This window comes from Lasiosphaeria miniovina (assembly GCF_030549165.1).
Source record: "Lasiosphaeria miniovina strain SMH2392-1A chromosome Unknown B0T26scaffold_8, whole genome shotgun sequence".
NCBI lineage: Eukaryota > Fungi > Ascomycota > Sordariomycetes > Sordariales > Lasiosphaeriaceae > Lasiosphaeria > Lasiosphaeria miniovina.
In genome coordinates this window covers 1,003,542-1,028,408 of record NW_026848227.1, presented here as the reverse complement: position 1 = coordinate 1,028,408, position 24,867 = coordinate 1,003,542, and the positions used below count along the sequence as shown (strand labels likewise).

Here is a 24,867-nt window from a genome sequence, read left to right as displayed (position 1 = left end):
AGAAAGGAAGCAAAATGTGTGTGTAGGCAGCATGTGCTGCAGGGTCGAGAGGGAAGCAGAATGTGTGTGTAACAAAAGCGGGAATAGCTTCAAGTTAGAGCGACAAGACTCATAACCTGTTCACTTGAAGAAATTGACTGGATTGCCTGAAGGAAGAATTTCCACGCTGGAATATATTGTGGAAATGATGGCCTGATGGTGGATGCCCGATCCACTCATTCCTTGGTTCAGGCGCAGTAGGCCGGGTTCCGATCTGATCCCTGCGGTCCCAGCCACACTGCCGCTGAGCAGCCACAAACCAGATGCATCGCTACGGCTGGCAATCTCTTGGCCCTATTTCCCCGCGAGGGCGCGGTCCCTGCAATAGCTTCCTCTTTTCCTTCCTTGGCTACAAATCCACATTCGTCACTACATTCAATCTTTGACTTAACTTTTTGTGTTTCTGCCGGATATTGGCTTTTTTTTGTGAGGGTTACCGCAGTAGCATTGGCCGCCGTACTTGGTTCCCGCTACCTTGAAGCCCTTAGACGTGCAATACGTGACGCACTTGGTATTGCTGATCTTGCCCAAGCTGGGGCGGATCTCGCCGCTGTGTCCGCGTCTATCCGTCTTGAAGCAGCCTGCGTACTTGAACCCGGCCACGTCCGGCCAACATCCGATTGGCTTCTTCTGTTGTGGCTAATGCTAGCGTGAAATGAGAGTAGAAAAGAAGATGATTTGTTTAAGAAGCCAGGGTGCCCTACGAGGGCCCAAATGATTGTGGTAGGGCCGTGCACTAATTACGCAACATTGTAACATCTGCCTTTCTTTCAAGATTCCTGCCTGCCCTCAGGCAGGTCCTACGATAGCTTCTTTGCTGTCCCTTAATGGGAACTCCAAAACGATCTCATCGATTGGTCTTGTTTTGTTCGTCTCTATCATGTTCATTTTCTGGTCGTTGTCCTCGTCCTCATCTTCGTCTTTGGTAAGGTCGTTAGGGAAGTCTGACTCGTTGTCGTCAGTCTTGGTTAAGAGGTTTTTGCCTTACCGGCGCGTGGTGGCTTGAGCTCCTCTGGCTGTATTGGGTTGTCATGCTCAAATTTCGTGACGAGGTCCGACGCTGTTTCTCTCCATGTGTTTCTAGGGTACCAGCTATCGAACTGGTTTCGGTACCCTTTCCATTTGATGAAATACTCGATTGTTGACTTGCCGCCTCGCCAGGTGACTCTGGTAGGCCCCAATCGCACAGCTGTAGATAGGTGAGTAAACGCTCTCCCCACTGTTTAGCCGTCCACGTCTCGTTGCCTAGCATAATGATAGTTCGCTTTTCGAAGTGCCCTCCAATAGTTGTAAAACAGTTAAATCCTCGTGCTAGTACTGCCTATAGTTTAGACTTGTGGACTTTTGGACTTGTGGACTTCTAGTAGTCCGGTGACGAAGTCGATCGAAATTGTATATCCTAGGTGTGGGACGACGTCAATCGGCATAAGCTCGCCCACAGGCTTTTGCCGGCTAGTTGCGTTTTCCAGGCATTCGGGGCACGCTACTATATAGCTCGCGACCTTTCTCGTTATCGAGCCAAAGTTGTGGTGGAGAGGATGGTGTACGACTATGACGTAAAATGTCGGGGTGCATAGTTAGCTAGTGCAGACAGGCGCAGCGTTGCAAGCTTATCACGGAGAAAACATGTCACAACTGCCAGCGTGCTCCGGCAGGTCGTAGTTCATCATCTCTTGTCCCATCCCCTGTCTCACACCAACGTAGTAAGTTTTTCACAGAGCAGGATTCGGTGCAGGATTCGGTGCAGGTTTTTGATATAAACTTTCCTGTCGTCCACGTACCCTTGGAGACCCGCCCGAGCTATCTTGTACACCGTCGTTCCTCTTTTTATTCTACCTTTGTTCGCGCCTGTGCTGCTGCCCTTTCCCATGTCGAATTTCAAGAGATGGGCCGTAGGACCGCCTCTGCATCTGGGCTTGCCGTAAGCCTCTTCCTGCTGCTTCGGTGCTGCTCCATCAGTCGTATGGTCTGCTTTTGCTTGGGTGTTGTCTTATTGAAGGGTCTGCCTTTGCTTGGGTGTCGTCTTACTGAAGCGTCGGGATCGCCAAAGCCGCCGTTATGTCGGCACTTGCCGCCGACTCTGCTTCCGACTCTTCTACCACGATGGTCATTTTGCCCGTCGGGGAGGCCAGTTTCCCAGCCTTCGGAGCTTTCCAGTTTCTGAATGAGATCAGACGAGTCAAACCCCCCTCTTTCTCGTTCATTCCCTCCAACATCTCGCCGTACAGCGTCAAAACAGATATAGCGGCTGCTGCGAAACGGCCCCATGACTCGGCAGTCTCGGCGGGGGTTCCAGCCGCCATGCTGGAGATGGCGGCGCGTAGGGCCTCCGTCGCGGACAGAAACCTCTGCCGCACGAGATCGACGTGTGGCGGCCACCGTTGAACCAGCGTCGCCGCGTCAGAAAAGCCCCCAAGCTTGTTTTTCAGGTTGCTGTGCTCTTGGTATAGCTGGTCATCGTCTGTCCAGTGGTAGTAGAGCAACGACAGGATGTAGCGAAGATTTGCTGTCGCTTCGTGTGTCGCTTCGGGATATCGGGTAAAGGCGGGATTCTCTCGGTCGTCGATTCGGCTGAGGATGAACCTGCTTCCGGGCGGTGCCTGGCCGAGAGCAGGCAAGCTGAGAACGGTCGGGTTCTGAATGACGATGCCAGACCACCAAGTACCAGGCAGTATCGAATCTGTTGGCGAGGCCATCGCTACGGGGGGGAGAGGAATTGTTCGTGGCCTAGGGAGGAATTGTTCGTAGCCTGGGAAGGAATTGTTCGTAGCCTGGGGAGGCGTATGGTTGGTTGTATAATGACTTCTCTGTGAATTGCGCGTGGGCTCTCGTCGTCCTGAAAATGGGTTCGTGAGGAGTAAGGAATGATTGAATTCGTGATTACTGAATTCGTAAATAACTAAGCCAAGGAAAGGAAAAGGAAAATAAGAAGCCTGCGGTTCCTGCAGGCCGTAGTTGTGGTAGGGAGAGGGGCAATTGGGCTAGTCCGAATGGGGAAAGGGGGGATCGATTTGGGAGCGTAGGGCTCCAGGGTAAAGCCTGCAGCCAGGGCTAGGAATAGTAGCGCTGCAGTGTGGGACCAGCAGCCAGGGCATAGTTGCGGCACCACGACCATAGTTTGGCCGTGCTGTCACACCAACACCTCTCTGTCTCTCGTTGAGCTTGAATGGCAGCCGTGCTACAACTTCATCAACCCCTTCTCCAATGCGCTCGTCTTATGGTGCGGCTTGCGTTGCGGCTCGGCACTCGGCTCCCTGTTCTACTGGCCCTGCCCCTGAACTGTGTTTCCTTTGCGCTATTTTCAGGGCATCAAATACCGGACGGGGCGGTTTCCTGAGCGCTAATCGACGGGAGCTCGTCTTCTCCCATCGCTATTAACCGAGACTAGATCGACACAGAACCCCAGGCACGATAAGGATTCGCGAACTTGCCAGTCATCATTCTTGCGGTTTGATTTTTCAGCTCGGCCCTCTCAACACCAGCAGACGACAGCTACATCGACAACCCACGCACGACAAAGATCCGCGAACTTGCCGGCAGTCATCGTTCTTGCGCTTTGCTTTTTCGGCCCGCCCTCTCAACACCAGCAGGCGACAGCTACATCGACCCCAGGTACCACAGCAAGCCAGCTGGAGGCGGCGAAAGAAGCGGCTCTCGGCCATAGGGAGATTATATCTAAGCTTTAGTCGGGGAGACGGAGCTTAGAACGAGAGCACAATCTGTTAATTAGCTACTTGTTCTAACATTCCGTAACACAACTTGGCTAGGAGCATGGCAGACAAATGGTCCCCTTCTCTCCCTTGGCTCTGCTACTACTACATTTTCGAACAAGAAGCAGCGGAAAGAGCAAGTGACACTGTTCCCGCAAGAGCGCCAAGCACAGAACTGCCAGTGACTACCTTCTGGGCGAGCGCCATCGAAGGGAAGTGCACTTCTGAACCTCGCTAGCATCCGTAGCCTCCAGATTCGTAGCCTCCACATCCTTAGCCTCCACATTCGTAGCCTGTACATCCGGCCGGTTGCCCAAGAGCTTCTGGCATTTTTGTGGCACACGTCGCCGCACCGTAGCGGACAGTATGTTTACAGCCCTTCTTGGAGCGTGGACAATCCTCAAGGCACTTGACAGCGTTGTGTAGAATTTCCGAACGGCACCTTCCATTGCAGGAGTGGCCACAGCCGAGCCTCATCACATGGTAGGTTACAGCCGCTCTCGGGGGCAAACTGCACAAAGTGTACCCCAGACACTACGGTAAGAAATGACGAGCATGATCGTAGGAAGCCAGTGCCGCGCCCTCTATCACTACCCCGCGGGATGCCGTTCCGAAGAACCGACAGCCCGAAGCAGGCGTGTAGCAAAGTAATGCGCCTGGCGGCGTGTAGCAAAGTGAATGCGCCTGGCGGCCTTGTCGCAGACGTCGTAGCAACCATTCTCCCCCGAGAGGTGCGTTGGTTAAACAGACAGACCAAAGTAACGGGGTCGTGTCCGTGGGTGAGAGCTGCTCGCTTACCCGCCATAGCGAACACGGCACTTATTGATGGGAGAATCCTGAATTTGCCATCCTCACTGACCCTCAAAGCAGCCCGAGCATCTGGTCTCGGCTTGGCCCTGCCGTGGACGCCAAGTCTTGCAACCGGTACTTCAGGCTGGCCGTCAAGTTGGAGCGATGACGGCCTGCCAGCCTCGCAGGCGGTGCTCCAGCAATTTGCCAGAACGGACCCCAAATATGCCGATTGCTTCGGCGCCGAGGCCTTCCCATGTCTGTCCCATCCCGTCTAGTGTGTAATTGTATATGTGCAACGCTGCTCTTAGGTTCCATTTTCTTAAAAATTCACTCTAAATAGCTGCAGGCGCAGAAGTTCTTCTCGGACATGTTTGAGGCCGTCCTCGGCGCCTTGTAGGTAAACTCGGGCTCGCTCGCCGTGTGGGTCGACTCAGGCTCGCTCGCTCGCTCGCCGAGTGCGAGAAGCTCGTCGAGCGCGCCGGCATCCCGCCGTACCTGCGCCGCCAAGGTCCACGGCTCCTGTAGACCAGATTGACACTGTCCACGAGGCTGTCCTCGAAAAGTCCATCAGTAATGAGCAAGTTCTCGGGGAGAGCTCTCGGGGAGGGCTCTTTGGACGAACCGCTGGCAACAACACTCGATGACCCGGTTACCGAGATTCCTTCCGTCGTTGGCCATGTCGAGCATTTCGGAGGCGAAACTTGCCTCAACGGTGAGGAGTTGTCTGAGTTGCTGGGTGCCAAAGCCCAGGCTGAGCCAAACCCGCCGTATACGTTACTGTCCACTAATGGTCAAGTTCGTTAGTAGATGCGCCTGTAAATGGCATCTTGCATCTCGGGAAGTGGCTGACTTGATCCTTTGTTTTGTTTCCTTTGTCTTGTTGAGCATGATGAGCCACTTGGTCCATGGTGTACTTGATCCTAGAGTACATATTGTCCGGGATGGAAGAATGGGGGACACCTTGTAAGAAAGACTGTCGGTGGGCGAGAACTTGGTGCCGATGGTCGGCAACGAGCCGGGCGACGCTTAGTCGGCAACGGTGGAGTGGTGCAGGCTTGTGGCCACCGCGAAAAGTCCAGACCGCGCGAGCGCCTGCGTACCTGTTATGAGACCGTGGGTTGAGTCTAGACGCGTGCAAATTTTGGGGCCGTCGTCAATCAGCAAGCTACGTTGTTCAGACTCTGGTGATGTTGTCTAAGTTGTCTTGGTCCAGGTCGGAAGCCCCGACTTCCAACCCCAGGGCTTGCTGGAGCTCAAGGATAGTAAGCGGCCTCCTTGTAAGACAATCCAAGATAGAACCCATGTCAGCAACTATGCACCAGTCGGTCCATTGCAGGAGGCTGAACTCGACGTGAATCGCGCTTGGCTCCGCTGACCGCGGCAGCAATTTCGTAGTCATCTTCATGCCCCGGACCGCGCGTCGGCTGGAGGAATGCCAGGAAGAGCCGCGCCGACTTGGCTCGCACCGAGAAGGGTTAAACCGCGTTGTCCTACGCACGTACCTGCCTAATAAACGTGTGGCTGCCAGTGCTATATGTAGACATACGTACCTACCCGTCTGACACGAGTCGGGCAGCATCGTTCCTTCGAAGTTGGGTGTCGGTCGGTACGGGCAACCACGGGACGACAAAGTTTCCTCAACAAAATCTAGGTTGCTGGATAGAGGGCGCACCCGTTGAGAAATGGTGGGAAATGGTGGAAAGTGAGAGAGATGGAGGCGCCAGGCCATGATGCACACGCCGTATGATGGGAAGGAACCCGTACCTTATCTCAGTAAACTCAAGACGTGTGTTGGCGGGAAGGGGGGGGGGGTCGATCCCAATTAGGAATAGATCAATAGACCCGCTTTTTGAATAAATTTCAACCAATAGGATTTTTTATACTCGAGCAACGGGATCAGGGCCACCACACGTCTGAGATCAATTCTCGATTTTTCCCACTTCGAGTTATGGATCAAGTCGGTCAATTACGCGCATACGAATAACACCACTAAATCAAGGTACAAATACACGTTGTATGTATCATTTTGATCGCTGGAAAGCGCGCTTTCAATTGGTACTAATCTCATCGATAGAAAATGGAGGATTCCGACGGCGACGAGGTCCCGCAGCTTCCTTCGAATGTGCCTGCGTAGCGCAGAACCGCCGGTCCATCCTGAATTTCTGTGAGGACCCGTCCATCAAACTGGCCCTCAAGCAGCCAGAGCCGCCCAGAACCCCCGGGCCTATCAGAAGCCTCCTCGAGGCCCCACCTACCCCACTGATAGATGAAAACTTATTCGCGAGCACGCGACGCGTTGTCGGACTTTTCCTTCTTTCCCTCCTCAGTTTAGAATCTTCGTCGATAGCACCCAATGGACTGAGTTAACGTCAATGCCTTGCCCTGGTCGTGACACAATAGAAGCAAGTAAGCTCAGCAATGACTGGTATTGGCGTGAGACTTCAACCTGGCCTAAGCTAAAGAGATATGCAAGGGCTATGGTCTAATATACATAAAGGGGTTATGAGTCATCCTTGCGTGGCCCTGGTGGCGGTGGTGCGTAGCCCTAGTGGCGATAGTACGTGGCCTTAGTGGCGGTGGTGCGTGGCCCTAGTAGCGGTGGTGCGTGGCCCTAGTGGCGGTAGTACGTGGTGGCCACGCGGGTGGTTTCCTTACAAGATTGCACAGCACGGAACTGTAGGCTCGACAAGATTGCATAGCACGAAATTGTAAGCTCGACAAGATTGCATAGTACGGAACTACGGAACTGTAGGCTCGACAAGATTACACAGTACGGAACTATAGGCTCGACAAGATTACACAGCAATTCTTGGGCAACCTGTACGTGCAGCTGCCGCAGCCGAGGAAGAGGAATCGATGGAATTGCGCTTCTGGATTGCTAGGCATATTAATATTGCCGCTGCCGCAGCCGAAGAAGAGTAATCGATGGAATTGCGCTTCTGGATTGCTAGGCATATTGATGCTGCCGCTGCCGTAGCCGAGGAAGAGGAATCTGCGTCTGCATGGATTTCTCTAGGCTCTGTGTGCGGCTGCTGGTTATAATGATACGGGTGGGGTTGACATTGTCAGTGCTCTGGTCGCCGCTGTAGTAGAGGACGTCGCCGTGGTCCTCGTCCATGTCGCCGTACGTAGTGACCGGCTAGAAGTGACAATTAAATACGTGCCCAGCTCTGGCGTTCCCGAGATGCCGCTGATAGGGGCACCGTGGGCGCCGTGGAAGAGCGCAGCTTTTTGTATAGGCTACTAGTCCCCAGGCGTGAGTTGTTACTGTCTTTGGCTTTCTTGTCCTTCAAGTTTGGGTTCGGAGAGTATGAGGTGGCTTCCCGCGCTTCATGCAGAGGCCATGCATGATAACTCGCTCGCCCCAGATGGGTGGTTGAAAGGAGGAATTGGGAGGTTGGCGGTGCCAGAGTCTGATGCGACGTACGCTATCGGCACGCTTGATGGACCGGCTGGCGCTCGCCAAGGCTCAGGAGCTTGCTGCATCTCCTGTTTAAACCAGGATGTTTGAAGGTCTTTTTCTTTAAAATAATCCCTGGATCAGGGGCAAGACCCCCGGCACTAATGCCTTCGAATATGGTGGACTAGCCACAGCCTTAGTTGCTTTTAGATATGCTTTCTTCGTCTATGAGGTCTCTTAAGACTGATGAATCAAGCTCTGTATAGTATGAGTAATAAATGGTATATAATAGATGTTATATTCTTACCAAAGCCCACCATCATGCCGGCCTTATCGAGGTTGAAGGTGAGCTCCAGCCTGATCCAGTTGTATTCTTTCTCTCTGATATCAAAATACCAGTTGGCGGCTTTGGGAGTGAACTCGTTAAAACGAGCGGCTTCCATTCTCTTGCCTACTTTGGCTTAGATGTCGGGATGTCGGTGTGACAGCGGTCAATAGCAAGAAGGAAAAGAATCGCTGATATAGCTATACCATAGTCTAAGGATTCTAAGGTGAAGAAGAAAAGAAGAAAATCTACAAAGGTGCAGTTTTAGCCGCGGAGTTAAGTGGGCTAGGGCTTGCGGGAAGTCACGTGCAACTAGTCCCAATCGGGGCTAGTACTCAGCTTAAATACGTGGAGGGGTCTTGGCGCTAGTGCCAACCGTGACAGTCGGTGTGATGAACCGCGCCCATTCTGGGCTAGTCATAGCTCTGAAAGTAAGGCTGGCCAATAGGAATGACGAGACAGGCATGCGGAGCAGAGACCCGCATTTGCTCTGTGCGGTGGGGTACAGAGCAACAGTTTGGTTGGCTCTACGGGGTTGCTCCGTAGCTCTGTATTACAAACCACTCGACTGTCAGGGTCGTCTGTCTGTAAGGGAGCACAGGCTCCACAGAATGCTGGGGTTGGTAATTATGAAGATAGAACAAAGGGCAAGCTCCTATCGCACGGGTAATACAGTCAAATCGGAATGCCACTCAAAGTGTATGAGTGCAGTGAATGTGTATTGCTTGCTTGAAGAACCAAGCAAGAACTACCTAAGACCGGTGCCACGGTCATCGTATATATCTATCTAAGCTGGGCCAATTGGAGCGTTGCTCTGTTGCTCTCTGACAGAGCTACAGAGCATTGCTCTGTTGCTCTCCGACAGAGCTACAGAGCAGCCAACCAAACTGTTGCTCTGTACTCCACCGTGCAGAGCAAATGCGGGTCCTTCTGCTCTGTTCTCCACCGAACAGAGCAACTGTGGGTCCAAGCCCCTCCTTTAACGTGACTAGCCGAGGCGGGTCCAGCCACCCCTGCCCTGCTTCCCAACCAGTACGAACAGGGATTCGTGACACTCTGCCACAGAGCAACAGAGCAACGACCTAATTAGCCCACCTTAGAAAGATATATACGACGGCCGTAGCCACGGTCTTAGATAGTTCTTGCTTAGTTCTTCAAGTAAGCAATACACATTCACTGCACTCATATACTTTGAGTGGCATTCCGATTTGACTGTATTACCCGTGCGGTAGCAGCTTGCCCCTTGTTCTATCTTCATAATTACCAACCCCAGCATCCTGTAGAGCCCGTGCTCCCTTACAGACAGACGACTCTAACAGTCGAGTGGTTTGTAATACGATGATATACGAGATTGGGTACTGAAAAAGAGGAAGCCGAAGGCTAGATGTTTTGGGAATCCTTTGCTAAGCGGAGAAAAGGGCCATCTTTCATTTGGGAAAGGGAATACGGCGGCATCGACGCAACCAACTTGTTACGATCCTGGTTCAGGCTCGCAGGAGGCTGCACGGAGCCTCCTGCTATTGGCTGGCGCAAAGAAGCGGGGTAGTTCCCCGCTTCACGGGAGTGCAGCCAATAGCGTGGCGGTCAGCGCGATCAGTATGATCAGGGCGATCAGTGGGAACTGATCGCACTGAGCACACTGACCGCACTGATCACCTAGGACCAACGCTCTGATTGGTCCGCCTTAGATAGATATATACGACGACCGTAGCCACGGTCCTAGATAGTTCTTGCTTGGTTCTTCAAGCAAGCAATACACATTCACTGCACTCATACACTTTGAGTGGCATTCCGATTTGACTGTATTACCCGTGCGATAGGAGCTTGCCCTTTGTTCTATCTTCATAATTACCAACCCCAGCATTCTGTGGAGCCCGTGCTCCCTTACAGACAAGACGACCCTGACAGTCGAGTGGTTTGTAATACAACTATATCTCGCATGTTGTACCCCTTATCATCAACTTCTACCACCGTAACGGCAGAAATCTGATCTTCTAACATGATAATGCGCCCAAAGACCTTTGTTTATTGTAGAGGCCTTAGCGCTTGATAGTGGCAAAAATTGTCTTAGCAGGTACCGAAATAACAATATCCACCCGGCACAGGAGTATGTTACGATCCTGGCTCAAGTCTGCAGGAGGCGCTGGAAGCCGACTGCTGATTGGCAGCACTGGCGGGCAGGACGGGCCCCACATGAGCTTGGTGCGGCCAATCAGGCGGCGCTCAGTGCGTTCGGGTGCCAAGACTGGGAAGACCCACTGAGCAGAAAGAACAGCAAATCAGGAAAGTGCTCAGTTACCATTGAGAGCTCAGTCGTCCTTGAAGACTGAGCGCCCCGGAGGCCCTGAGCACTGTAAGGGAGAACCCTGATTGGTCCGCCTTAGATAGATATATACGACGACCGTAGCCACGGTCTTAGATAGCTCTTGCTTGGTTCTTCAAGCAAGCAATACACATTCACTGCACTCATACACTTTGAGTGGCATTCCAATTTGACTGTATTACCCGTGCGATAGGAGCTTGCCCTTTGTTCTATCTTCATAATTACCAACCCCAGCATCCTGTGGAGCCCGTGCTCCCTTACAGACAGACGACTCTAACAGTCGAGTGGTTTGTAATAGAGTAGTCTCGTAGACATTCTTTCCACCATCGTGGTGCCACTTGCGAGCAATTGGGCGTCCCACCGTCGCGTGCCGCCAGCCCACCAAGTCATGCCCATTCCCGTCAGGCTATTGACTTGTTGTCGCTCAGCTGCTGTGTTGGCGGGTTATTGGACTTGGCTGGGCGCACGCTGTTGTTGCGGCTTGACTGCGTAGCCTAGCTTTCGTCGGGCGTGTTGCCTCGTTGTTGCCTCGTCTGCGTGTCGTAGGCTGCTGTGTGGGCTGGTGGCTAGGCGCGAGCGGTTGCTGCGGCTTATCTGCGTGGCGATAATTGTCTATCTCTTGTTATACGAGCTAAAAGAAACTCGTTCAACTAGATACGCGATACAATTAGATGCAAACGAACTGGGGCGATAGACAAACCACGAGCCCAGCAACAATCGGGGTCAACACTCTCAAGTCAACAATCGAGGTTAACATCCTCGAGTCAACAAACACTGCAAACGTTCATCGGTGACTCGAGTCCAAAAACATGTGTAAACGTTTATCCGTGACTTGATGACTAAATTTCAAATACAAATGCCCTCATAATAGTTCAACCCCTATAAAAAAGCACGAACGCGATATAGATATTCGCTATAAATCCCAGGTGCCTTCACTGGCAATGCCTTCTGGCAACGCCTTAGTAGGACAGTTCACGAGCTGGCCAGCAGGCAAGAGCCAACGGCCGTCAGCCCGAGTATTGACTTTTTTTCAGGCATCAGTCTTTGCCCAATTCTTAGAATACTACACTCGATATCAGTCAGACACTTTAACTTCTATCACAAAAACGTGTCAGCGGGCTATTATTCTCCCTCTTTAGTCATCTTCCTCGTGCCCATCGTACCTGCCTTCGCTGGCAATGCCTTGGTAGGACAGTTCACGGGGCACAGCAAGCAAGAGCCAACACGTCCGGACTGTTGTCCGTTCAACCATGACAGAAATTGGCACGGCCTAAGCAACAGCCATCGGCACAGCAGGCAAAAGCTACTAGCATCGCAGGCAAGAGCCAACGGCACAGCTGCTGATTGGGTGCTTGGCTGTCGGGCAAACCCCACCCTTCCCCCCACCACCCTGTCCTTTGCGCTAATTTAAAAAGACCCCGCGCGCATTCTCTTTCTGCTTCAGCTCCTGCTTCTCATCAACAACAATAACGGGACTGTGGGCGCAGAGAGGACACAACAGCTTTCTTCGAGGCTTGCACGGGAGAACGTCTGTGCATTAATTGCCGTCTTTCTCTCCTGCAGCTTCAGCAAGCTGCAAGCACAGCTATCTGCCGCACTCGGACGAGATACGAAGCCTTTCGTATCATTTCGCTCTCAGCCTCGGACCAGGACCTGCCCACCTACTACCTACCTACTCACCTACGACCTACCTGCCTTACCTACCTTAGCTTGCATTTCTGTGACTGCTAAAGAAGATGGCCGGTCCCTCGGAGCAAGAGATCCAACGCCTAATATGCGCCGTCCAGATCCCTTCCATCCAGAAAGCCACCCTGCAGTCTATCTGCTCCGTGAATGGTTTGCCCAAGACCGGAAACAAGATCGACCTCCAGAATCGCATCATCAACTGTGGGCAACTCTCTCTCTCTCTCTCTCTCTCTCCTAACCCCCCCCCCTCCGCCCTTCCGTTCTCTCTCTCTTTAGACGGTAGTTTGCGAACTTGCGCAGCTCTTCTCGCCACGTTCCCGTGCTAATGCCACGTTTCCGTGCTAACGCCCCTCGATCAACAGGGATAAACACCTGCGCCGGAGACGTTCACCGGTTCCGTGAGGTCAGCCAAAGTCTCGCCAGCCAGTCGCGCCTCTTAGTACCCCAATTGACGCCCTCAATGCCGCCCCCGATGCCGGCCCCGATGTCGCCCCCGATGCCGGCCCCGATGTCGCCCCGGATGCCACCCCAAGAGACGCCGTTCTTTCCGACACCCTCCACCCTCCCAGCTTCTCCTCACTACCCTCTCTGGCCGTACAAGACAGCCCTCCCAGGTTCTCCTCACTACCCTCTCTCGGCGTACAACACGGCCCTGGGGAATGGCCTTCGGCCTTCCCCTCCGCAGCCGCCTTCTCAGGCTCCCGCCCCCGGTTCGCCGAACCAATTTTCAAGTAAGTCGAGCCCTCTCTAGCCCGCCGCAACCCGGCCCCGCCCGTACTGATGCTGACCTTCAAAGCTTTGCAATTCATGCCAAGTCCATTCTACGATGTGTTATCTAGAATCGGGGACATCAAGACGTGTGAGGGTGCGTATTAGGCAGTCGCCTATTCTCTAGCCTGCTTAACTTTGCGGTATTATTCTATCTCTTGCTGCCTGTTACTGACTAGCTCGGCAGTGATCACTCAGTATCGGAATAAGGCGACCATGAAGATGAAGCCGCAGGATCACCTCTATGCGGTTCAGCAGCTCACCGCAAACCCCACGATGCGGGCTATGTTATTCTGCAGTGCCGGCAACAGAGGCATTCAAGACATCACTTTCCCTGACCAGGCGGAACTCAAAGTCAATGGAGGCCGTATCAAGGCAAATCTACGAGGCGTAAAGAACAAGCCCGGATCCACGAGACCGGTTGATATCACGGACTCGCTGCGCCTAAAACCCGCTTTGTATATTAATAACATCGAGTTCACGTACGCCATGAGGAACGAGGTAGGCGCCGGTTTGAGAAAGGAGTGACCCTGTTCGACCATAAAAGTCTCATTGGATGCTCGGTGCCATGGTGTAGGGAACGAGCAAACGGCTAATATATGTCTTCTAGAAATTTTTCCTTAGCCTCTTTCTCTGCATGGCGAAACCTGTTGAGCACATCATTCGCAACATCACGCTAAAGATTCAAAAAGAATCAGTCGTCACGGAGAGTAAAAGAGCCTTTCCGTCTAAACAACTAGTTCTGTGCTAACCAGTCAAAAGTTGCCAAGAAGGCGAGCGATCCGGATGTTGTGGCTACGGCGCAAAACCTGAGTCTCAAGTGTCCCCTCTCGTACATGAGACTCAATCTTCCATGCCGCGCTCTTAGCTGCAGTCACATCCAGTGCTTTGATGCGACATCATACCTGCAGTTACAAGAGCAGGGGCCGCAGTGGATTTGTCCCATCTGCAACAATCCGGCCCCGTTTGACCAGCTGGCAGTTGACGAGTACGTCCAGCCTTTTTCTTTTTCAGGTCCTCTCAGCTGACGTGGTTTAGATATATACGTGAGATCCTAGCCAAGACTCCTAAGACAGTGGAGCAAGTCACCATCGAACTAGACGGGAAATGGTCAGTTCCGAGTGCAAAGAATGAGACAGCGTCGGCAGCGAATGAGGCGAGCATCCTTGACAGCGACGATTTGACCGTGTTAGAGATATCTGGGGTGTCAAATCGCACGAGCACAGCAACGCCAAACCGAGGTGCAGCCCCCGCCTCGGCTCATACAACCGGTGTTTCCAGTACGCCGTCAATGTCCAAATCGAGAACTAAGCGCCCAGCTCCCGGGATGATTGATTTAACCCAATCTGATGACGATGAGCCGCCAGCGCTCCCAGAGAAGCGTCCCAACTATGGACACAGTGTCTTTGCACCCGGTGTCTTTGGGAACCGGTGCTAGTCTGGTCTGGCCGCGGCGCGCGCACGTCGTTGGAGTTTCCGAGTTCTTTTGTAGAGGATTATAATGTATCGGTGAGCCGCCAGCGCTCCCAATGAAGCGTTCTAACTATAAACTAGTGTCTATAGACACGGTGTCTTTAGAGACCGGTACTAGTCTGGTCTGGCCGCGGCGCGCTCACGTCGTTGGGGTTTCCGAGTTATGTTGTGGAGTATTATGATGTATTTGTACATCAAGTGCTCTCGCTCTGTATTTGTCTCACAAGGTGGGACTGTCATAGCCAGGCGTTAGAGCGGCGGATAGCCCTTTTGCAGTATAGGACAGCGATCGGCGGTGGAATTATTCGCAACGCAGCTCAGTGGGCAGCTGGTCTTGTTTCCGACAGGACCTTAGGTACACACCTATATTGCTTACTGGCAATAATTAATTCTGTATTACTACCTAGACTTGGCTTGTTTGTTGGTTTCTTAGGGTGGTATGGGTCATATCTACTGTGGTTGCGTGCATAAAGAAAACCCCCCTGTCATGTACCTGTGGGTCACAACAGCACACGCGTTTCTAACAAATCACCAGAATATACTCGAATTTCCACTTTAACAGCCATTTCTATCAAAGAATTTAGCAGCCTACACGGTACAGAACCTACTACACGGTACAGCAACATACACAGCAATGGCCCGGCCACAGGGCTCTAGCGGTACGAAACAGCTCAGCACCGAAGAGCGCCAACGAGTCCGAACGTTATATTTTGATGCCCGCCTAAACCAAGTCGAGATTTATTGCATTACTAGCTTCACGGCGGCCCGGATCCGCAATTCGATACGCGCTTCTAATGCCACTGCTGGGCGTAGTACTGGCCAGCCAAGAACCATCACCTCAGAGTAAGAAGAGCTTGTTCAATATATTTCTTGTAGTAAAAAGACTCGCCGAATGGGTTTTCTTAAGCTTTCGACAATCTTCTTCGCCGCGACTTTCGGTTTGTGGGTAATCAAGCACATACTCTATAGACTAGGCTTCTGTGTTACAATCTGGACAACAGGTCCACAGAGCTAGGCCTGGCTTAGGATTGTGGGGGTCTGGACGGCAGGTAGGAGATGACAGGAGACAAGGAGTATCGTGCACAGATTGCGAAAGACAGGCTTTCAACACACAACCAATGTATGCTTAACCAGATGCATTGATAGCTGCAGAACCGTTCTCCCAGAGAGAGCGTGCTGCCAGCTCCTATATAGAACTATGAGCAACCAATCAGAGTTCCTGCCTTACATGCTCAGTTGTGCTCAGTCCTAGACGCACTGATCTCCACTGAGCTCCCTGCTCAGTGCGCTCAGTGGGTCTCGGCACTGATCTTACTGAGCTCAGCGACGCTCAGTGCACCTTGGCACTTGCCCCACTGAGCACTCCCTAATTGGATGCACCTCCTCTTGGCGAGAGCCCTACCCTAAGTGCCGTTCCAGCTAATCTGCAGCGGGCGGGAGACGCCCTTTGCACCTTTGAACCAGGATTGGAACATTCTGCCAGCGAGTTGCCTGTAAGAAGCCACCTATTACAGAGAAAAATCGACAATTCTGGAAGGCCTGGGCTGAAGAGCACGAGAACTGGACCCTTGAGCAGTGGGCAAAGATGCTCTAGACCTACGAGACCTGGGTTACTAGTGGCCCGCATAGGAAGCAGTATGTAACTCGGCGTCAAGGCGAAGAGTGGGATCCTACTTGTATCGTAGAAAAGCATCAACGTAAGGGGGGCTGGATGTTTTGGGGCTGTTTTTCTAGCTTAGGCAAAGGCCCAAGAATCTTTTGGGAGAAGGATTGGGGCAAGATTAACGTCGAATGTATCGAGCATATACTGTACCTGTGATTCACGGTTGGGTACAGCTTTGTCATTTAATGCAAGAGGGCGCTCTAGGGCATGCAGCCTCAGAGACAAAGCAAGATCTCTAAGAGCGAGGCATTACGGTAATTGACTGGCCGCCCTTTTCACCAGATTTGAACCTGATTGAGTCTTGTTAGAACTGAATGAAGAACTGGATCGAAGACGAGTACGGCCTGGAAGAGAAGCCCTCGTACGATAAGCTACGCCAGTATGTTAAGGAGGCTTGGGAGGCACTGCCAGATGACTACTTGAAGCAGCTACTGGCGTCGATGCCAGACCGCTGCAAAGCAGTAATTGCAGCTAATGGTATGTGTACAAAATATTGACTTATTTTAGCTATATTAGCTGTATTTATTGCAGCTAGCTTGGGTGGGTTGATGGGAGATACTCTGCCCAGGTATTTTTATTACGTCACCCCATAGTAGCTGATTACTTTAGCTTATGGGTGGGTTGAGAGACGCTTTTGAACCTGTAATTAAACAGGATTGTTAGAAAGACTTGACAACTAGAATCTTTGTTAATGCTTCTTCACAATTACACGTTGCCACCTACTTAATTTGTGAAGACAGAAACGTTCGTGTAGGAATTACCAATTAGTTAGACTAGCACGTCACCGAAGTACGCACAGACGATCTACCCTGGCACGTGACCGAGGCTAGCCCACTTCCCTAAAACCCCCAGCACCCTGTTACTTTGTTATTCCAACACTGATCAGTGGTTGACTAACTAGGCCAACCGAGACGAAGACCTCAAGGGTAGTCAAAAGAAAGACACTGTGCTTTACTCGGCTACCTGCGTCCGCCACGCAATCCCCCCCCCCCCCCTTGCGAGCGACCTAGTGGTTAGAAAGAAAGGCTGTGACCCTACTCAACCACCTCTATCTCTCGACAAAGACAAGCACCACGATGGCGAGCCTACGTACAAACGCCCACATTATCAGCATCACCGACCCACGTTAGGAAAGAGCAGACTTCGACGCCGAACACGAAGACTAACTTAGGGCGAAGTATTACAAACCACTCGACTGTTAGGGTCGTCTGTCTGTAAGGGAGCACGGGCTCCACAGAATGTTGGGTTGGTAATTATGAAGATAGAACAAATGGCAAGCTCCTATCGCACGGGTAATACAGTCAAATCGGAATGCCACTCAAAGTGTATGAGTGCAGTGAATGTGTATTGCTTGCTTGAAGAACCAAGCAAGAACTATCTAAGACCGTGGGCACGGTCATCGTATTTATCTAATTATGGCGGGCCAGTAAGAGCACAGCTCTTACTTGCCCGGCAGGAAGGAGCTGCCTGGCACCGGGCACTGCTAGCGTGCCGGGCCATTTGCCTGGTGCCAAGACCCCTCTTGGCACCAGGCCACCTCTGATTGGCCGTCCTTCCGTTTGCCTGGTGCCAAGAGCCCTCTTGGCACCGGGCACCGTCTGATTGGCTCAACGACAAGCGGGGTCCCCAGTCATGCCTGAGGCGCCCGCCTCCTGCAGCTGGTCCAGTACGAACCAGGTTCGTCACACGAAGCGACTCAATACCTACCTAGTCAAATGTATTGAGATATACGACACCCTCAAGCTACGAGATGGCGCCTTGTTCAATATGTTCCGAGATGACTTCATCAATTAGACAGAGAACCACTTCAAAACCCTTGACAAGACCCTGCGTACTACGTTCAAGCAGACTCTCAAGGATCACGGCATCTATATCGGCAACGAAAGGATCATCTTGTGAGGACCCGTCCACCAAACTGGCCCTCAAGCAGCCAGAGCCGCCCAGAACCCCCGGGCCTATCAGAAGCCTCCTCGAGGCCCCACCTACCCCACTGATAGACGAAAACTTATTCGCGAGCACGCGACGCGTTGTCGGACTTTTCCTTCTTTCCCTCCTCAGTTTAGAATCTTCGTCGATAGCACCTAATGGACTGAGTTCACCTCAATGCCTTGCCCTGGTCGTGACACATCTCACAACAGCTCGCTAAGCTAGCTCGGTAGAAAGACGCTCTCGAGTGGCTCGACAAGGAAGCAGAGACATACACCGAGAATAGAGGAGAGAGATTTCAGTCAAAATACAACCTGCACTTTTCTAGCCCCCTAGCACCCCTGCGGGAACCTCAGTACCGGTGAAGAAGGACTCGGCAAGCATGACCTCGTCAAGCTCAATAACCTCGTCGAATACGATCGAGGACGAAGCCCTCGATATATACCCATACCTAACCAACACAACGCTGCTACAGCTACCGCGAATGATGACACACCTCGCAAAGATGTATACCAACGAGGACAAGTTTGGAAGCGAACGCGACGATATACTGGACTCGAAGATCAAGATCTTTGAAGCATACTGCCAGATCATCGGTGCCCCACAACAACTGTACTACAAGATGTACTCAGTCATGCTGAAAGATAGAGCTAAGCAGTTCCACTTCGACCGCTTGATCTAGGAGAACCTCATCTTCGACGAGATGGTCAACTGAACTAGAGCATTCTTCTACTTTGTTGAAGATCGCCAGATATATCTCCAAGAGTGGCGATCAACGACCCTTGCCCGCACCATGAAAGAAAACACCGACAAAGACCTATCACAACGCTCTGACACCCTGGTAAATAAGGTGCAGAAGATCTTCAAAGGGCTCGCAGGCAGAACGCTGGCAGGAATGTACAGAACAGATAAGGATCTAGCCGAGCAGGGTCGACCGACGGCATAAAGAAGGCTGATCAAGCAGCAAAGGAAGCTTCCGAGGGAGCTCTTGAGCAAACAGTGGACCACGTGGCCGAGACGGCGGACAGCGCAGAGAATTTAACAACGAAGGCAAGAAATGCTTTGTATGTAGAAAATGTAAGAGAAGGCAGGTACGCCTGATCAAGGTGGTCACGATGGAGGGAACAAGAGGGCAAGCAATGACTGGCATTGGTAAAAGACTTCAACCTGGCCCTCGCAAAGGAAGGTGGGCGAGGGCCACTGTTTATTTACATAGTTGGGCGGCTCAATCTGGCGGGTGCCTGGGCCGGGTGTTTGGGGCCAGCTGGTCGCCTGGGCCGGGCCAGCTGTTTCCTTCTTTTCTGTACTTTTAGACGGGTTGGGCAGACAATTCAATGCGCTGTCAACTTCGATCGCGTGCAACAGTTATGAGCCCGTGTTACGATCCTGGTTCAAGGTGCAGAGGGCGTCGCCACCCGCTGCAGATTGGCTAGAACGGCACTTAGGTGGGGCTCCCGCCAAGAGAAGGTGCATCTAATTAGGGAGTGCTCAGTGGTGCCAAGACGCACTGAGCGCGACCAAGCACGGCTGAGCTGAGTGCTCAGTGGAGACAGCGCCAAGACACACTAAGCGCGAGTGAGCACGGCTGAGCATGTAAGGGAAGAACTTTAATTAGCCCACCTTAGATAGATATATACAACAGCCGTAGCCACGGTCTTAGATAGTTCTTGCTTGGTTGTCCAAGCAGCAATACACGTTCACTACGCTCATATACTTTGAGTGGCATTCCGATTTGACTGTATTACCTGTGCGATAGGAACTTACCCTATGTTCTATTTTCATAATTACCAACCCTAGCATCCTGTAGAGCCCGTGCTCCCTTACAGACAGACGACCCTAACCGTCGAGTGGTTTGTAATACAACACTATTAACAGGATGTAAGGAAACCACCCTCGTAGCCACCATGGCCACCGCCACTGTCACGGCGCGCAATGGCCGTAGCAGTACTATATAGCTTACTACAGGTTGCAAGTTGTCAACTTGCAATTCTGGCATCCTTTTGGGGGTTCTAGCGCAGTGGTAGTGAGTGCTGCAGGCTGGCGCCGTCACAGCCACCCTCGCCACTGTGAGGACCCGTCCACCAAACTGGCCCTTAAGCAGCCAGAGCCGCCCAGAACCCCGGGCCTATCAGAAGCCGCCTCGAGGCCCCACCTACCCCACTGATAGATGAAAACTTATTCGCGAGCACGCGACGCGTTGTTGGACTTTTCCTTCTTTCCTTCCTCAGTTTAGAATCTTCGTCGATAGCACCCAATGGACTGAGTTCACCTCAATGCCTTGCCCTGGTCATGACATGCCCCTCAGTCACCCGGACAATTATTCAAGAATAAAGGCGTCGGCCTACCTTAATACAGCGATAAGAATTAGCTAATGAAGCGCTTAACAGGGTTCGATGGAGAATGTAAGAATTTCAAGATGCAAATTGGTGAGGGAGAATCTCAGTGGGTGTGGAGAGCAAAAAAAAAAAAAAAAGGAACGGAAAGATGACAATGAAAGAAGCAGCGAAAGTGAGAAGAGACCAAAACAGAGCAGGACAGTCCCAAGAATTAGATAAAATGCCGAAATACCAGATACTAGGCAACCATCTCTACTACGCTGCGCCCTTGGGCTGCAGAATCCTTTGTGGGCTAGAGCGGCTGTAGGTCCCAGGCTTCAAATTAGCTAGCGATGTGGAAAGCGGGAAGAGAGAAATCCAGCTACTGTGTAGTTGAGAGGGTCGGTGTCTCCCGCAAGTCCGTGGCAGGGTCCATATGTTTGTTCTTCGCAGGGGAGTAGGGTGCTGTGAGCGTTGTCGCGTCGCGTATATGTGTGATTGTGTGCGCTGCTGCGAGGAAATGAGACGACGGCGAGCTCCGGCTCGTGTGGCCAGCGTACGCGCGCGAATCAAAGGAGCCAGGAAGAGCGGCACAATGGCTCTCACCGATACCGACGGCATTGTTATACTATGAGTAATCCCTGCCTACTTGCGCCCGTACCAGACAGACCCTCTTGCTAGGAGAAAGGGTTCGAATGTCTAGTCAACGCTTTTATTTTCCTGACATTCTTGTAGACTCGGGGCTTCGCCTGCCTGACGTGGCGCAAAGTCGAGGCCGACAGCTTGTGAGCCCGCAGAAGACGCCTAGACAACTGGCAAGAGACGGCAGTAGACGGTCCATTTGTCTGCAGCTTGTATGCTAACAACTGTGTACTTGAGGGGTTCGCTTGCCGGGAAGTAACGTGGCAAAAGTCCACAGCCAGCGTGCCGACGGCCAGCGTGCCGACGGCAAACCGTGTTTACTTGGGCTTCGTGCTGCCTTAGAAGCCAGAAGGAAAAAGTACAGCGGGGGCTGGCAGCGAACAACTTTACTCGGCAACTTGGCGAACTTGTGTGCTACGCAGCAAGACTTGTGTATTCGGCGAACTTGTGACAATCGAGGCACGGCAGAGTCAAAAGTCTACAGTCAGGGTGCCAGCGAACAACCTTACTCTTCTCAGTAAGTGTCTACAGGGTAGGGGGGGTGCCTTGCCGGGATCAGTGACGTGGAAGCCGGAAAGGCACCGGCAGCGAACAACTTTACTCTTCTCAGTGTCTACGCAGCTAAAACTTTACTTAGCAAACTTGGGTGCTACGCAGCAAGATTTGTACTCGGCAAACACTTGTGAATTAGAGAATGTAACTCCCTAACCAGCTGCCTGGTATGCTACAAGACAAAAATCAGGCCTAGTAGCACACAGCACTGAGGCAGAGTTTACAAGCCTAACTCGCCTCACTCGATTCACCTGATTCACACGCCTCACACAAACCCCAACGCAGCCCAAGGCCAAGATTATTTCTGTAAGCCGTCACAAAACTCAGACCCGTGTCTCCGCCGACTCTACTCTGCAGGAACTGACTTGATGATTCGGATCTGGCGTTCGTAGTATTGCAACATCTGAGAGTATGTTAGCGAGTTTCCAGGTGCAGGGGCGGGGCAGAATGCTAATATGGAAATATACCTTCTGGGGGCACCGGCTATAGATCACGCTTGTGTCGTGCTCCGTCTTGTGTCCATTCTTCCAGGTTACCTCAATTATCAGCTTGCGCGTGTCCTCGTCTTCGTAGGCTTCCAGCAGCGCAATGTGGTTCTCCCAACTTCCTGTTGGGGGGGTCCATTGTCCTTTCTCCGGAGTCAGAGGGGTGTCTTCGTCCGCAAGGTCTTCGCCCTTCTTCTTTGAACGCTTCCGAGTTGCGGGAGGCGTTCTTGTAGATTGTCTTCTACGCTTTTTTCCCTTCGGATTCGCCGTGCCTTTAGAGACCTTGCCGCGGCCTCCGGCACTTTGAATATACTCCTCGACGATTAGAGACGCGTTCTCTCTATGAGTCCAACTTGGTTACCAAAGAAAGTGGTACGAGAGACTAAAATTCATCTTACGTCAAGTTTTCCTCCGTCTCCCAAGTCCGATCAGACTTCTTCTCATAACCCTCCCACTTGACCTGGAAGAGGAGTTTGCCCTAAATATCGAGCGTTAGCGGCATATTCTAAGCTTAGGGGTAACAGTCCTCCATACCTTGGCGTTGACCATATGCGATATGATCTTTTCAACGACATATCTGGTGGCAAGTTAGCAATCCAAGGACAAGAATAGGGCAAGGACAAGAGTGGTGCAGTGGGGTCGTACTCGTCGTTGGCCAACTCTTCGTCACCATCGCTATCTTCTGCAGAGACCGCGAGCTCGTGGTCCGAATTGTCCTCGTGATCGCTGATAGCTAAACCTGCGGCGTTAGCCAAGTTCACATGGGGATGCGCGCAAAAGAAGACGACGTCTGCAAAAAATGGCGCCGATTGGCGACGCGACGCGAACGCGACACGATAGATTAGGGTAGAAGCTCGCGACGTGATAGATTGGGGCAGGAGCTCGCGTCATGTTTACGCCGGGACTAGAGAGCTCACCTGGAGGCATTGTGAAGTATTGTGCGGTAACTTGGGTGGAAATATCGTGCGGCAACTTCAGGGGTAGAAATATAGTGCGGCAACTCGAGGATGGTGTAAGGTAGAGGAAAAATTCAGAGACGAATCAAATGCGAGCTCCTTTAAATACCCGTGGGGAAGGGTGGCTTTGGGGAAGTGTGGCTTCGGGGCAGAAAGTGGTGGTAGCCCTCACGTAGCTGATATCTGTATATCACGTGATAACGTGGCTGGTTGCTTTCAAAAGCTCAAGGTCCAGTGGTCCTGTTTGATTTTCGAGGTTCTAACCAAGCCTGGAAATTGCCGGCAGTCTAGAGGCCATGCTTGGCGAGAAAGAGTAGCGTACTTGATAGCTGACACAAAGCACTTTTAATGAGCCAGCTACTTCTCAGCAAAACTTGGGTACTACTCAGCGAATTTGTAACACCTCTGCCTTCTTATCCGTGCTGCGGTAATGCCACAGCATCAACGCTCTGCCTCTGTTGTGGTGTGCGAATCTCTAAAAGTGCCGAGACCTCGTGCTTCCACGCTTTTTGACATCGTATCCCGGCTCGTCCAAGTGCTTCATCGTCTTCCGACTTGAACTGACTTCTGGCTTTAGACCTGCCTAAAATCCAGTTGATGCTTGATTCAAACCATTGCCGAGGTACTTGATCTGGCTTGAAGAGAGCACTTGCAGTTGACTTGATTCAAGGTACCTCCAGTTGATGCTTGATTCAAGACTGAGTAGATTGCGAAAAGGGCAACAGTGTCACTGAACAGTGTTACTGAACAGTGTTGTCAGATGCACTGCACACTGGATTCGGTGGAATTGATGGGGTTGCAACTGCTTGGTTGTTCTTTGTTCTGTGGCCTCTGGCTTTGCCAGAGAGCCTTTATATAGATGTGAATGGTGGCAAATGTGGTGGCAAATGGTAGCAAATGGTAGTCCACACCAGCTGAACTGACCCGTCGCCCCTTGGCTAGCCCCATTTTTCTGACAAGTGTCACTGAACTGTGCTGTCAGAGTTCTGCCTTGCGGGATCATGTGTTAGCGCTGCCCAAGAGAGACTGGCAGCAAAACAACTTTACTCGGCAAAGTGTGCTCAGCTGAAACGTGCCGACAGCAAATTTGTGTGCTACGCAGCAACACTTGTGTATTACTTGGCAAACAATTTGTGAATCAGGCAATAAAGATTTAAAAAGTCCACAGCCAAGGGGATGCCGACAGTAAACTATGTATACTGGGGGGGCTCGCGCTTGCCTTGCCAGAGATCAGTGACGTAGAAGCCAGAAAGGCAAAAAGTCCACAGCCAACAGCGGGTGCCGGCAGCAAACAGCTTGTGTACTTGGGGCTCGCGCTTGCCTTAGAGGGGAGCTGACGTGGCACGGTAAGGCAAAGTCCACAGCCGGAGCGGGTGCCACAGCTTGTGTACTCAGGGGTTCGCGCTTACTTTGGCGGGGAGCTGACGTGGAATTGGATTTCGGCTTAACGCTTTACGCGACCATACGAATGGCGATTTTGAACAATATTGAAATACAAATAGCCTAATCAACACAACCACAGCAGAAAGTGTTACGATCACGGTTTAAAGGTGGCTGTTGTCCAGATTGTAACTGTTGGAATTTGTCAAGCAGAAGGGCCTCGAAGGTTCTAAATAGAGACTTCGCCACCCACTTCGCCACCACAATAGTAGTATAAGAAGGGGCTTCTGGCACTGCCAGAAAGCTAGAGAGAAGAACTACACATCTATAATCCATTACTTGAACCACCAGCTTTCGGCGTACAGTTACGCCCTGTTGATTCCAGTACCGGTACCCTGGTGAATCCAACAGTAACAGAAAGCCGAAATATGT

General features: G+C 51.9%; 8 protein-coding genes across 8 annotated transcripts; 4 read left to right on the top strand and 4 right to left on the bottom strand.

Annotated features, from left to right (window-relative positions):
- Nucleotides 1–768: 768 nt before the first annotated feature.
- On the bottom strand, nucleotides 769–1,307 carry B0T26DRAFT_730408 (uncharacterized protein). Its single transcript, XM_060443012.1, has one exon. It carries the CDS (start codon nucleotides 1,289–1,291, stop codon nucleotides 998–1,000), a length of 294 nt encoding a protein of 97 aa, XP_060290096.1. The 5' UTR covers nucleotides 1,292–1,307; the 3' UTR covers nucleotides 769–997.
- A 544-nt stretch (nucleotides 1,308–1,851) lies between these two features.
- Nucleotides 1,852–2,229, top strand: B0T26DRAFT_730407 (uncharacterized protein). Its single transcript, XM_060443011.1, has one exon. The coding sequence runs from the start codon at nucleotides 1,925–1,927 to the stop codon at nucleotides 2,201–2,203; it is 279 nt and encodes a 92-aa protein (XP_060290095.1). The 5' UTR covers nucleotides 1,852–1,924; the 3' UTR covers nucleotides 2,204–2,229.
- Nucleotides 2,230–5,313: 3,084 nt separating this feature from the next.
- Nucleotides 5,314–6,325, bottom strand: B0T26DRAFT_493077 (uncharacterized protein). Its single transcript, XM_060435334.1, has 3 exons — nucleotides 6,044–6,325; nucleotides 5,642–5,815; nucleotides 5,314–5,325 (listed from the first exon to the last, which is right to left on the bottom strand). The coding sequence occupies exons 1-2, from the start codon at nucleotides 6,268–6,270 to the stop codon at nucleotides 5,716–5,718; spliced, it is 327 nt and encodes a 108-aa protein (XP_060290094.1). The 5' UTR covers nucleotides 6,271–6,325; the 3' UTR covers nucleotides 5,314–5,325; nucleotides 5,642–5,715.
- A 3,023-nt stretch (nucleotides 6,326–9,348) lies between these two features.
- Nucleotides 9,349–9,833, top strand: B0T26DRAFT_730392 (uncharacterized protein). The gene has a single exon (XM_060443010.1). The coding sequence runs from the start codon at nucleotides 9,651–9,653 to the stop codon at nucleotides 9,810–9,812; it is 162 nt and encodes a 53-aa protein (XP_060290093.1). The 5' UTR covers nucleotides 9,349–9,650; the 3' UTR covers nucleotides 9,813–9,833.
- A 2,353-nt stretch (nucleotides 9,834–12,186) lies between these two features.
- B0T26DRAFT_815326 (PINIT domain-containing protein) lies at nucleotides 12,187–14,481 on the top strand (the record flags this gene model as incomplete). Its single annotated transcript, XM_060447370.1, has 7 exons — nucleotides 12,187–12,476; nucleotides 12,638–13,006; nucleotides 13,072–13,140; nucleotides 13,231–13,544; nucleotides 13,654–13,753; nucleotides 13,806–14,031; nucleotides 14,082–14,481. The coding sequence occupies exons 1-7, from the start codon at nucleotides 12,326–12,328 to the stop codon at nucleotides 14,479–14,481; spliced, it is 1,629 nt and encodes a 542-aa protein (XP_060290092.1). The 5' UTR covers nucleotides 12,187–12,325.
- A 642-nt stretch (nucleotides 14,482–15,123) lies between these two features.
- B0T26DRAFT_730382 (uncharacterized protein) lies at nucleotides 15,124–16,101 on the bottom strand. Its single transcript, XM_060443009.1, has 4 exons — nucleotides 15,990–16,101; nucleotides 15,630–15,656; nucleotides 15,402–15,477; nucleotides 15,124–15,353 (listed from the first exon to the last, which is right to left on the bottom strand). Exons 2-4 carry the CDS (start codon nucleotides 15,654–15,656, stop codon nucleotides 15,238–15,240), a joined length of 219 nt encoding a protein of 72 aa, XP_060290091.1. The 5' UTR covers nucleotides 15,990–16,101; the 3' UTR covers nucleotides 15,124–15,237.
- Nucleotides 16,102–16,493: 392 nt separating this feature from the next.
- B0T26DRAFT_876307 (uncharacterized protein) lies at nucleotides 16,494–19,258 on the top strand (the record flags this gene model as incomplete). The annotated part of the gene is made up of 2 exons (XM_060448100.1): nucleotides 16,494–16,640; nucleotides 18,434–19,258. 2 exons carry the CDS (start codon nucleotides 16,494–16,496, stop codon nucleotides 18,785–18,787), a joined length of 501 nt encoding a protein of 166 aa, XP_060290090.1. The 3' UTR covers nucleotides 18,788–19,258.
- Nucleotides 19,259–21,960: 2,702 nt separating this feature from the next.
- On the bottom strand, nucleotides 21,961–23,026 carry B0T26DRAFT_756795 (uncharacterized protein; the record flags this gene model as incomplete). Its single annotated transcript, XM_060446161.1, has 6 exons — nucleotides 21,961–22,017; nucleotides 22,082–22,439; nucleotides 22,498–22,577; nucleotides 22,634–22,676; nucleotides 22,745–22,832; nucleotides 23,017–23,026. The coding sequence occupies 6 exons, from the start codon at nucleotides 23,024–23,026 to the stop codon at nucleotides 21,961–21,963; spliced, it is 636 nt and encodes a 211-aa protein (XP_060290089.1).
- Between the last annotated feature and the right edge of the window lie 1,841 nt (nucleotides 23,027–24,867).

Excerpts from the sequence above, each read along its gene's own strand:
- B0T26DRAFT_730392 (XM_060443010.1), top strand. The coding sequence starts at position 9,651 with ATGTTTTGGGAATCCTTTGCTAAGCGGAGAAAAGGGCCATCTTTCATT.
- B0T26DRAFT_730408 (XM_060443012.1), bottom strand. The coding sequence starts at position 1,291 with ATGCTAGGCAACGAGACGTGGACGGCTAAACAGTGGGGAGAGCGTTTA.
- B0T26DRAFT_730382 (XM_060443009.1), bottom strand. The coding sequence starts at position 15,656 with ATGCATCTGGTTAAGCATACATTGGTT. Across the intron at positions 15,478-15,629 it reads TGGTTAAGCATACATTGGTT|TATGTGCTTGATTACCCACA; the intron begins GTGTGTTGAAAG and ends TAGTCTATAGAG. Across the intron at positions 15,354-15,401 it reads TAAGAAAACCCATTCGGCGA|GTGATGGTTCTTGGCTGGCC; the intron begins GTCTTTTTACTA and ends TCTTACTCTGAG.
- B0T26DRAFT_493077 (XM_060435334.1), bottom strand. The coding sequence starts at position 6,270 with ATGGCCTGGCGCCTCCATCTCTCTCACTTTCCACCATTTCCCACCATT. Across the intron at positions 5,816-6,043 it reads GCCACACGTTTATTAGGCAG|GAGGCCGCTTACTATCCTTG; the intron begins GTACGTGCGTAG and ends TTGTCTTACAAG.
- B0T26DRAFT_730407 (XM_060443011.1), top strand. The coding sequence starts at position 1,925 with ATGGGCCGTAGGACCGCCTCTGCATCTGGGCTTGCCGTAAGCCTCTTC.